Source organism: Actinia tenebrosa, unplaced genomic scaffold, assembly GCF_029948245.1.
Source record: "Actinia tenebrosa isolate PJP-AT-01 unplaced genomic scaffold, QUT_ActTen_1.0 PGA_scaffold10__47_contigs__length_13832649, whole genome shotgun sequence".
NCBI classification, from domain to species: domain Eukaryota; kingdom Metazoa; phylum Cnidaria; class Anthozoa; order Actiniaria; family Actiniidae; genus Actinia; species Actinia tenebrosa.
The window spans coordinates 3,517,376-3,529,333 of record NW_028292570.1 but is presented as its reverse complement, the minus strand read 5'-3'; the positions used below and the strand labels follow the sequence as shown (position 1 = coordinate 3,529,333).

Genomic DNA, 11,958 nt, shown 5'->3' with positions numbered 1-11,958 from the left:
TCTATTGAAAACTTAACAATGTGATTTAGCTGATGAACATTCCCCACTAGACACGAAATGATGTCAAGTGAAACGAAGCAATGAGAGATAAATTGATGACTTGTATGGTATCGAAAACTTACCATCCAGTTGGTAAATATATTCCACGAGACATCTTGATGACGTTAGCAACCTACAAGTATTAGTTCATTAGTTAACAATTGAAGGAGTTCAGTTTCTGAGAGTGTCAGGGTACGTATGAAACAAATATACCTAGTGTGGTGAAATATTGTCTTAAGTGAACCAATATGGTCAAAATGGGAACCATTGCTGCAGCCATTCTTCTACTTTCCGCGAGTGTTATCCTCACAGATGCTAATCTTTCGAAGCTTCCACTAGCTATGCAAATAGCGTTTCGCAAGCTACAACTTCTCGTCCACAACGACGACAAACCCAAAGGAACGCCTTTTTCTCCTCTAAGCGCCAAGCCTGATCCTTCTCAACGCATCGCTATCGTTGGTGCCGGATTAGCGGGGCTTCATATGGGTTATTTGCTCAAGAAGAAAGGCTTCAACAACACTGTGGTCTTTGAGAAAGATTCCCGCGTCGGTGGTAAAGTCATGAGTGTGTGGCATGATGGTATTCCACACGAACTAGGTGCGTGTTACACAAGTCCGGACTACATAACTAACGTTTACGCTTTGGCTAAAGAACTTGGCGTCGACGATTTTGTTCCCCTGTCTCCGAGCACGGCATGGCTAGACAATCTTCCATACCCGTTGACGTTTAGAGGATACGTTATCCTTGAAGTCAAACGCCTTACCAACGCTAAGGACCCTGTAGAAGCAGTTGGTAACCTTATCAAGGCAACCTATCGATACTCTGTTCTCCATCGTCAAATGTTTGGTAAATATGAAGGCGAGTTGATGTACAAACCATCCAGTCAAGTTCTCTCTCAACTCAATAGCACTTTCATGGCTTTCTTGGAAAAAAATCGTCTTCTCGCTCTGGTTCCAGTTCTGACAGCTTCTCACACGATGCAAGGGTATGGCCACCTTGATAGAGTACCAGCTCTCTACGGAATGCTTTGGGATACGCCTAAATTTCTTTACGCTATGCTTGCAAGAAGCCTCGGTGTTTCTGGGGGAGGTGTTGATATGTTTCGCAATGGCTTCCAACAGATGACCGACAAACTAGCAGCTTTCTCTGACGTCCACCTTAATATCGCCATTGAAAACATCAAACGAGATTCTACTGGTGTGACGATCAAGTTCAACGACGGCAAAGATAGGACCGAGAAGTTTGACTTTCTGATCTGGGCTGCTGATACTCGAGAAGCTCTTCGTGTTCTGGAACACACTACACCCTTAGAAGAAGAATTCTCCCACCTCAGAAATACTTGGTTCACTACAACCTTGTTTGACTCCAAAGAGCAATGTCGTTCTTACACTCCCATAGATTACTGGCTTAGTAACTTGTACAACAAAAGAGAGCAAAGTGTTTGGGCACGAAGGAACTCCAGATACGTCCTCAAGGGTGGACACTGTCCTACAACGAAAGGATTGAAATCTAATATTTCTACTGTAGCATATCAAATGGGTGATCACTCTCCTATGGGAACCTCTCTACTCTGTGAAACATTCAACCAGCATTTCAAGAGGCACCTTGGAGTAGATACCATCAGTGTAATCAAAAGCAAGTCATGGAATTATTTCCCGCGTTTTTCGGTGGAGAAAACGGCTGAAGGAATCTTGTGGAAAATAATCGAGAATCAAGGGAACGAGAAGACTTGGTATATTGGTTCATCGGTGATATTTGAGTCGACCAAAAGTGTGTTGGAGTACAATCGGCTCATGATGAGAAGAATGGAGATGTGAGGCAGAGTTTTACTTCAGTTAGTTTATTGATTCGTATGTAACTTTGATGTGTTGTGGAAAAGAATAAAACGTAAAATGGGGCGAGAAATTGAAAAATAATTTGGGGCTTTACTCTTTTCTTTCTTCCTCTTTTCCACTAATTGCTATTTTCCCTTCTTTTCTATTCCTCATTTATTTAATTCCTTTTTTTGCACTCTCTTTCCTTTTCCTCTCTCCCCTCCTTTTTTGCCAATCCTCTTTTCCTTTCTAACTTCTGTCATTTTTATATCAGTTTGAATATTATTCCTTATCGCCTAGTCTCCTTTGCAGCTGTTCTTAGACAAGCGAGACTTCTTATCCTCGTTTGTTCGATATTATGCAATTCTTAGTGAAATTCCAAAATTCTATTCGAGTAGTTGCGACTTCAGGCCCAACAAAACGCGAGACCTTTAGACCCGACAGAAGAGAGAATAATATTTTTTGTTTCTCACATCTTTCGTTTATCAACGTTTCGACATTGTAAATTAGTAATTATCTTAACTGCTGAAAAAAATCAAGAAAAATCCTTGGTTCCGTTTTGATTGAACGTACACGTAGCATGCCTTAATTGGTTAACGTATTCATTTGACACCATTTGCAAGAATACACTCGTCTCTCATTCTTACAGCACAGGAAAACTTAGCAACTGTTGTTAAGGACTATTAAAAGGAAACTGAATAATCCACATCTTTAAAGTTTATTCAACTTTTCCACTCAGGGCAACGGATAGATCGAATTTAGAACTTGGAAGTAGAGTTGATTTTCGTGGAGGAAGGAAAACCGGAGAACCCGGAGAAAAACCCTCAAAGCACAGGAGAGAACCAACAAGCAACTCTACTCACATACAACATTGAGCCAGGCAGGGCTAGAAGCCGGGTAACTGAAAAGTTCATTGAGCATGCGCAATTTTTTTGTCGCAGTTCAACTGAAACGCGGGCTCCGAATCTGACTGAATATTAAAACTGACACTTACCATATCACCAAATGGTCATTTTATCTTGAATTTTCAAATTTATTTACATTTTTTCTATTTACAATGAATGATTCAATTTGATTTGATTTGGTCACGCAATCAGCATTTTCGTGTCACGCAACACAGTGCAAATGTGCTGAGGTCACGATGTTTGTGAATGTTGTAAATTCGCAACAAGTTCGTCAAACATCGGTAGGCACTCGTGATAGCTGCTTAGCTGCTGATCAAGATCAACCTGGGAATAAAATGAAAAAGACAGCAATAAAACAGGATTGGGATCCCTGTGGTCTCTATCATTGGGTTGGACAATACCACTGTGTTCATATTGGCATAAACATGACTGAAAGAGGTCCATGGTTTAGATAGCCATTCCAAGGTTGTGTTAAACTGGGTCGAGTTGACATTGCAGTGCATTGTGGGACTGTTTGAGGAAACAAAATAGACGCCATCTTGGAAATGTGTTCCCCTAAAATTCCCACAATGCACTTGCAATGCCAAATCGACCCAGTTTTCCCCCTAACGTCGAAAGTGCTAAATGATGGGTTGCAAGTATTCCCAAGAGAGTCAAAAGACAAAAACATGGCGGCCATTTTGGTACCGTTAACAATGGATGCTAATGAGAAATCCTTTGTTAAATGGTACCAACGCTCCCCCGAGAGGTCGCGATGACAGAACGTGCAATCGAAGATTAGAACTTTACTCTTTCTTACCATTATAGTATCAAGGGTTTGGTCTTTATTTTCTTGGAACAAAGTGAGTGGTGGTGCTGTTTGACATTCGCGATAGAACATTCCCAGGTCACCGTCTGCACTGGACGCGAAGGCTGGTCTCTAAAAGAACAACAAATGAATGAATTTTGATAATAAATGGATGAACGAGACGATAAGCACTACCTTTCCAAGAACAAACGCATGCAGCATACACAAAAGAACAAGAATAAAGCTGGTTACGGAGAAAAAACACACATGAAGGTTTTATAGACCTCGTAATGTTTTCCTGTTTCAGACCACTTGTCATTTCCTTCAGTATTATCTCCTTGTTTAACAGTTGTGCATGAGACAACATATGAATATGGATACAACTCAAACAAAGAATCTTACTGAGGGAAAGATTAACCCAAACTTACAAGTTCGACCAGTACGAAATCGTCTTCGCCTCCCCATAAGCTTGGTGTAGTATTGCTAGCTGGTGGACGAGTGTCGACTGACTCTGACGAACTGTCCTGGAATAAAAAGTGGGATAAGATGGATGATCAAACAAACACAGGGAATGAAGAAAAGGCAAAGAAAAACAAAAACGAAGGGAAGTGGGACAAGGGCAAAAATGGAAAGAAAAAGAAAATGAAGGGAAAAATATTGAAGAAAAGATAAAACGAAAAGGAAGAGAAATGAGATGAGAGAGCAAAAGGGAAGGGAAGAGAAGGGAAGGGAATGGAAGCGAAGGGAAGCGAAGCGAAGGGAAGGGAAGGGAAGGGAAGGGAAGAGGAGAGGAGAGGAGAGAAGAGAAAAAAAGGGAATTAAAGAGAAGAAAGAGATGAGAGATGAGAGATGAGAGGAAAGGTAAGGGGAGAGAAGGCAATGGAAGAGGACAGAAAAGAGAGAAAAATATTACCTTTCTGTTTGAAGAAGTAGAATTTCTTCTTTGCGTTACTCTACTAATACCATCAGTTGTGTCTGACCTGGAGCCCAGGCTCTTCCTGTCGGACAGCAACGAGGCAAAAGGGGGTGTAGAGGATAAAGCTGGTAATGGCTGCTGAAAAGTAGCGTAATGATAATTAAAGAAGAGGATCGCATAATGAACAGCCTAAAAAGGTATTTAATATCATTATTATCATCCATCTTATCAACATAAGTCATTTTCACCACTATCAATACAACAACCATCACTTCCATCATTATCATCAACATGATCATCAACATAATTTTTAACACATCATCATCGTCGTTCTCATCATGCATCATCATCGCGTATCTTCATCATCATCTTGCATGATCATCATCACCATCATGCATCATAATCATCATCGTCATCATCAACATCAATTTTATTATCCTCATCAGTCACCACCACCACTATGCACGACATTCTATCACTAGTATAGTATAATTGTCTGCTAGTTTTTGCTTACAATCTCGTTTGAAACAGGAGACGTAGCGAAGGCTCCTTTCGCATGATGATCCATAGCAACATCAATCGATTGTGGGATGCTGTTAGGCCTGTGACAACAAGACATAAAAACACTTAGTACAATAAAAAATTACCTTCTAGTAATGGTTACTAAAGCCAACCTTTTTTCAAATGCTTAACAAAACCTTAAACTCCACCCCCCCCCCCCCCCATTTCCCTTTCCCCCTCCCCTCTCCCCACATTCCCAAATAATGAAAGCATTTCTTCAGGGCTGCGGGGAGATGTAAGGGGGAGGAGAGGGTGGGGCAAAGAGAACGACAAACCACACCTTTGGTTGCTGGCATTTCTCCACAATGTCGGTGAAAGACGATTGGACACTTTGAAGTGTGTTGGGGTACGTCCACATGTAGTCACTTCTGTCTCTGAAGCGCTGGCTATCTCATCAGCTACGTGTCTAGGGACGACGGAAAGAATGGTTCATTGAGATGGGAGCGGCCGCCTGAGCTACTAGGCTAATGAAAATAACTGGGGCGAGTAAGCATCGCAGTGCACTATGGGACCGTTTTAGGGGACGTATTTCCAAGGGGGCGATATTTTGTCTCCTAAAAGAGCTCGATCCAGTTTGTTCCTCAACCTCAGAATGGCTAATATGAACAAACTTCTTTTCTATAGTCAGTGAACAGATTCAGCTTAAATACTGGCTCCAATAGTCCTCTTCACAGTTCCCTGCGCCATCTTGAAAGATAGCCGTGCTTTTGCATCGAAGCACGACGAAACGGTGAGCTTGCTATGATAGAGACATGTGAATAATTGTCCAAGGTGTTAAAAAAGGTCTCTATCAATGCCAGCTCACCGTTCGTTTCGCTTCGATGCAAAGGCACGGCTACCTTTCAAGATGGCGCAGGGAACTGTGAAAGGGACTATTTGACCAGCTCTCACTCACACACACACACATCACCACTACATTTAATATTGTAAAACCTGAAGACGATGTAAACCGGAGAACCCGGAGAAAAAACCTCGTGGCAAGGAAAAGAATATCTCAAATATCTCCAAAACTAAGTCTAATCGCAGAAATGAATATACAGTCTCCTTGCATATATGCTAAGCAACGTACTTGACGCCTGCTCCTTTGTGGAATTGAGCCTGCGCTGCTGATGAACAGGGTACTGGGCTATCCCATGATGCTTGTCGCTGACATGAGTTGGAGCTGTAGTGGTCGCTTTTGACTGGCATGGCTGGCTGGCTGTGGATGGAAGTTAAAAGGAATGAATGAAAAAATGAATGAATATGGATAAAGAAATAAAAGTAATGGAAGATGAGATAAAAAGAAGAAGTGGAGGAACAACGAAAGACCTACTGCGATTTACTAAAATGGTTTTTGCCCGATTAGGAAACGATGAAGCAAATTCGTACGATACGTTTTGTGATTGGATAAATTACTGGAAAACAATGGGAAGCCATTTCGATGTCAGTACCTTACCGTACGTTTCCCACTCGTACGATAACCATTCTTATGGGAAGCCACTTAAATGTTACGGCATATCGTACCGTGTACGTGCTGTAGGTCAGTACCATATGTTTCCCACTCGTTTCCCAGGAACTATTATTCGTGGTCACTGAACGGAACTGGAAAATGGAGTATTCTAATCTTCCCAGTAAGCGAATAGGTTCTAATCCGGAAACAAAAGTAAAAGCCAAAAAATAAAAAATAAAAAAATAAAAAATAAAAAATAAAAAATTTAAACACGGCCAAAGTCAAACGATCAAACCGTTACATCTAAAATCTTCCAAAAAAAATGTAAAGAAAGCCAGATTCAATACCGCTTATTGTCTAAATATGTTTACAGATCTAGATATTCCAATCAAGACTAAAAATTTTACTAATAACATTCCGAAAACTTCTATAACAAAATATTATATCAAACTGTTAGATACAATACCTTGTTATGTTGTTTCTGTTCTAGGTACTCGGTGTTGGAGTTAAAGCATTTAAACTATACCACATTCTTGCTCATTTATATAAGCGTAGTTTGAACAATGAGAGGTGTTTTTCCCGTTAGGATAAAAATATTATCACACGTCATCACTCTACCACGTTTGAATTTAATCCAAAAATGAAAACGTAAAAATGAAACCCTCTTTCAGTCTCGAAACTCGAGTGGAGTGGAATATTTTAAGAGGTTTATAAGAGGAAACAGGAATATTAATATATTGGAAATAGGGACAAAATAATATTAATTTTCGACGGATTTCGAAAAGAACTCAAGCGGAACTTTTTTGCTTTCCTTTTTTTTCTCCGTGCAAAAAGTGCTCATAAATATTTTTTTCTGGTCTTCGCTGAAAATTGTTATAAAATGAGGGAAAAAAAGAAGCAATAAGTAAGTTGTTTCGTGTCTAGTAAAGAGAGTTTATCAAAGCTTGAGGGGAAAAATTGCTACTATTTTGAAAATGTGTGACGTCACGTAGTAAACAACCTTCAAGATGACGTCATTCCTGATAGAAAATAGAAAGCTTATTTGTGTGGAAAGCTAGTTTTGATAATCATGATAACGCTTTATTTATTCACGCAGACAAATCATAGGTAGTTGAAGAGGTCTCCGCTGTAGTTTTGGATGTGAAGGAGAGGGGAGGAGAGGAGAGGAGAGGAGAGGAGAGGAGAGGAGAGGAGAGGAGAGGTTTGAAATAGCTTTATTGGCATGACCTACGATTTACAGGTATTGCTAAAGCATTGAATATTAACAGGGATTTTTTTGTTTGTTATATTTTACAAACACATTGTAATAAGAAAAATATCTATATATCTATATCTATCTATATGTAAAGTAACATATAAAAAAAAATAGGTATGAGGAGAGGAGAGGAAAGGTGAGAGAGAGAGGGGAGAGAAGGCAATGAAATCTATTCAAGCATTTGTTAAATCGAACTCAAAAAGGTTTTGAAATAAATTTTTTTTCTTATGGTGTTTGAGCAACAGGCTAAAAAATGACACTATAACAGGAAACAGCAAATGTCAACAAAAAATCAAATAATAATAATCTTAAGGAAATGACAACAATGAAATGACAATAAATGGACATTATTATTAATGCTTAAAGATGAAGAATAAACCTTCATCATCTTAGTGATCAATAACTTGAGACACAAAGGCTTATTTTGCACCCCTTGATTTGAATTAGTAATGAGAAGATATGAAAAATATTGATTTCATCACAGCTCAAATATAGGTGTACATAATGTTTATAGACATTGGCAGTATGATATTAATAGAATTAGTGATGAATCTGGGTTGCTTGGTTAAAGCCTTGAGGAACACCTCTGACCCAATAATTCAAGAGAATCGGCGTACATAATGTTCATAAATATTGCCATTTTAATAAAATTAGTGATGAATCAGGGGTCCCAAGTTAAAGCCTTGAGGGACACCTGACAAATAATTCAAGGGAATAAGTGTACATAATGTTCGACATAGACATTGTCATTGTGATCTTAATGTAACAGCCATTTTAACAAAAGGTATTGAAACTTTGCTGTGCTGGATTGTCCAATAGGTTTCTGATTCGCAATTTTTATAACAATCAATCAAAACAAATTATGTCATTGTAAGCCAACTATTGAAGCTGATTTCTGAACACTATTTTGTCATAATTAACATCTGACGATACTCCACCCAAAAAATAATACATTCATAAATAATAATAATTATGACATACCTTCCAGTCATAGAAAGACTTGTCCTATATGCTGCGGACAGGGTGACAGATCCCACTGGGGTACCAACAGAACCAACATTTACTGTCTGAAACCCTAATAAGTATTAAGGTATTATTAACAATTGATCTATGAACTGCTGATAGAGTAACAAATGTCACTGGGGTACCAACATTACTGTCTGAAACCCTAATAAGTATTAAGATATTATTAACAATTGATCTATGAACTGCTGATAGAGTAACAAAATAATGTCACTGGGGTACTAACATTACTGTCTGAAACCCTAATAAGTATTAAAATATTATTAACAATTGATCTATGAACAGATGCCACTTTCAATGATATTTTACAATTATATAGCATGCCACTCAGGTATAGAATAATATATAATAGAAATATAACATAATATTTTATCCCACTCTATTGATTATAGTATTGTACCCACCTTCTCCAAGTTCTTTTACTCTAACATCTCCAAAGTAAATCCTAAGAAAGATATTCTAAATGCTTTAACTGGCTCCTAAAACTTGTAGGTTTGTCAGTTAACAAAGTTACGTTAACATTTGTCAATTTCAAACAAGGCCACCTTTGAAATTGACAAATCTTATGCTAACGTTTCAGGCAACAAACATCAAAGATTCAGGAGGCAGTTAGAACATGTTTTAATGTCTGGTACTTTTGCCTACATGCAAACAACAACAAGTTAACTAGAAGAATGATACTTAATTATGACATGAAATGAATGTTGATAAAAATATCCATCATTCCTCGTTATGTTTTGCAGAGGAAGAAAACCAGAGAACATGAAGAACACTTGAATTAGAGAAGAGATCCAACAAACTCTTGTAAAATGTGATACCAAGTTGAGAAACTTAAACCAAAGACCCCAGAGGTAAAAAAATAAAAAATAAAAAATAAATAAATAAATAAATAAATAAATAAATAAAAAAAAAGACCCCAGAGGTGGATTGCGAATGAACTATCAATTAAATACACCTCCCTATACTTCCACTTTCAGGTAGATCTCTAATGATAACTAATAATATTTTGTCTCACCTGTAGCAGATGACGTAGTCTCCACTCATTTGCTTCCTGGCCAGTCTATATGATGGTGTTACCCGAGCAACAGATATCAGGGACTTGAGTAGCATCCCCATGCGGTTATACACAGTGAAGGTTATCTTGGCATGAGGGTCTTGTCTACAAAAGAAACATACGAAATAATAATCGATTTATCCTGTTGATTTCCAACGCTATTGAAAATTGTCCCAATTTTTCAGAAGAAATTGAGATAAGAAAGACAGGTCAGAAAAATGACAAGCCTGGTACTTTCACAATTTTTTTAAATTGGTTATATATGAGTTATGTATAAGGTAGAACGAATAAAACTGGTAATACACCAACTTGTTATTTATTCCAAGACACCAGGTCTCCAGCACCATGGATTCTCCTTCGCTAGTCTGCAGGGAGATCTCTATACACATCGGTGTTTGTACAGATGGTAGATTACCTCCCATAGATTTCTTAGTTTCACTGGTAATCTCTGGCATGTCATCGATGGCCAAGTTAAACTGAAATTGAAATGAATGGATGAATAAATGAATGAATGAATGGTGGATGGATGAATGGGTAGATGTATGGATTACTCTAGATTCCTACCCAGTCTTGACCCCTGTTATTTGGTTTCGATCTCGTGTGAACCTTGTCTCCAAGTCTTGATTGTACAATAACTTGAACAGCCTGAAAATCAATAAGTTAGAGAAAACATTCACATTTGCTAGGCCTTTTTAACAATTAAGATAAGATAACTCTACGGGATGATCTTCTATTTGTGTTCTTTAAGGTACTATTTTAGAGGGAAAAAACATGACATAGTCGTTGTAAAATACCATATTTATGTTAAGGAGTCTACTGTAAGCGACGTGTAAAGAAATACTAGTAAATAATGTCAAAAGAGGAAGTGTGTACGAACAAAGAATGGGCTAAATAAAATCATTTAAAAGACTTCGAACCATCAAATATTAAACCCAGAAAGGTAAAATATTTGCCAATAATAACGATAAACGACAGATAAAGAATTAAAGGCTGGTATTTTGAAAATTGTGTAAAGAAATACTAGTAAATAATGTCAAAAGAGGAAGTGTGTACGAATAAAGAATGGGCTAGATAAAATCATTCAAAAGACTTCGAACCATCAAAAATTAAACCCAGAAAGGTAAAATATTTGCCAATAATAACGATAAACGACAAATAGAGAATTAAAGGCTGGTATTTTATACGTAAAAAATCACAAATTAAATTACCTTAAATGACAAAAACTTCAAGAATTTATCGAAATCTTTCTGGTCTTTAGCTCCTAAAATAGGAACCTCTTCATCCATTTTTTTGTTTCATATATGACCTTAGGCTACCTGTAGTTCATGGTCAGAGTTTTAAGGAGTTTAGAAGCCTTAAAAACTGCGAAAATAAGTAGAAAATATTAAGTCATTTTATGACGACCAGAAGCTTTCGTGTCCGCCATTGAATAAACAAACTATTGGAGCCAGGCTACTCTCGGGAATAATAGCACAGGGAACCCAATTCTTACCGGGACAAGAGGATTTCTGAGGAGTAGGAAAGAACGGGAGGAGGGGGTTGAGGGCTAGCCAAGAGGTCGGGAAAGGGTTTAAATAAAAATACACTAAAATAAAATATATATAACCAGAACTTGGCGAACAATGAAGGGGCCGTGTCTCCATGCAGCAAATGGGTGAGGCTACCAAGGCTAGAGTCCCAATCCCACAAATAAATAAATAAATATATAAATATATAAATAAATAAATAAATAAACAAACAAACAGAGTGGTTTTCATAATCCCGTGAAATACACTGTTTTCTATTGTTTATCCAACTATTAGAGTGCTCACGCTAAATCCGTGAAACAAATATTTTTAGCACTAAATAGTGATAATTAAAATATAGAAAACAAAGGATTCTGTATGAAATAGTACTAATTAGTACTATTTAATGTTCACGGTTTCAGTGCGTGCACTCTACACTATAATTAGTACACTTTGTTTTATGTGTTTAAGAAAACCACTCTAAAAAAAATACAAAATAAATGAATGAATAAATGAATGAATGGATGAATCAATAAATTAATTAATTAATAAATGAGTGAATGAATAAATGAATGAATGGATGAATGAATGAATAAATAAATGAATGAATGGATGATTGAATGGAGGAATGAATGGATGAATGAATAAATAAATGAATGAATAAATAAAT

General features: G+C 37.5%; 2 protein-coding genes and 1 long non-coding RNA gene across 4 annotated transcripts; 1 reads left to right on the top strand and 2 right to left on the bottom strand.

Annotated features, from left to right (window-relative positions):
- Positions 1-287: 287 nt before the first annotated feature.
- On the top strand, positions 288-1,856 carry LOC116302856 (uncharacterized). Its single transcript, XM_031712245.1, has one exon. It carries the CDS (start codon positions 288-290, stop codon positions 1,854-1,856), a length of 1,569 nt encoding a protein of 522 aa, XP_031568105.1.
- Positions 1,857-2,847: 991 nt separating this feature from the next.
- LOC116302863 (autophagy-related protein 13) lies at positions 2,848-11,200 on the bottom strand. Of its 2 annotated transcripts, none has more exons than XM_031712258.2 (13): positions 10,992-11,200; positions 10,348-10,428; positions 10,093-10,259; positions 9,745-9,888; positions 9,134-9,174; positions 8,688-8,781; positions 6,092-6,220; positions 5,303-5,428; positions 4,976-5,063; positions 4,459-4,599; positions 3,974-4,069; positions 3,558-3,677; positions 2,848-3,082 (listed from the first exon to the last, which is right to left on the bottom strand). In XM_031712258.2, the coding sequence occupies exons 1-13, from the start codon at positions 11,067-11,069 to the stop codon at positions 2,990-2,992; spliced, it is 1,398 nt and encodes a 465-aa protein (XP_031568118.1). In that variant the 5' UTR covers positions 11,070-11,200; the 3' UTR covers positions 2,848-2,989. The 2 variants fall into 2 exon arrangements, with proteins under 2 accessions (XP_031568118.1, XP_031568119.1); XM_031712259.2 differs by having other exon boundaries at positions 4,459-4,596.
- LOC148912788 (uncharacterized) lies at positions 6,469-7,344 on the bottom strand. Its single transcript, XR_016119208.1, has 2 exons — positions 6,918-7,344; positions 6,469-6,647 (listed from the first exon to the last, which is right to left on the bottom strand). It is a non-coding gene; the product is annotated as an uncharacterized LOC148912788 (long non-coding RNA).
- Positions 11,201-11,958: the final 758 nt, after the last annotated feature.

What these genes read in the sequence shown, in the direction of transcription:
- LOC116302863 (XM_031712258.2), bottom strand. Translation starts at nt 11,069, where the DNA reads ATGGATGAAGAGGTTCCTATTTTAGGAGCTAAAGACCAGAAAGATTTC. An exon ending in AGAAATGCCAGCAACCAAAG is followed by an intron (nt 5,064 to 5,302) that starts GTGTGGTTTGTC and finishes TTGTTGTCACAG; the next exon opens with GCCTAACAGCATCCCACAAT. An exon ending in CTCCTGTTTCAAACGAGATT is followed by an intron (nt 4,600 to 4,975) that starts GTAAGCAAAAAC and finishes GCTACTTTTCAG; the next exon opens with CAGCCATTACCAGCTTTATC.
- LOC116302856 (XM_031712245.1), top strand. Translation starts at nt 288, where the DNA reads ATGGTCAAAATGGGAACCATTGCTGCAGCCATTCTTCTACTTTCCGCG.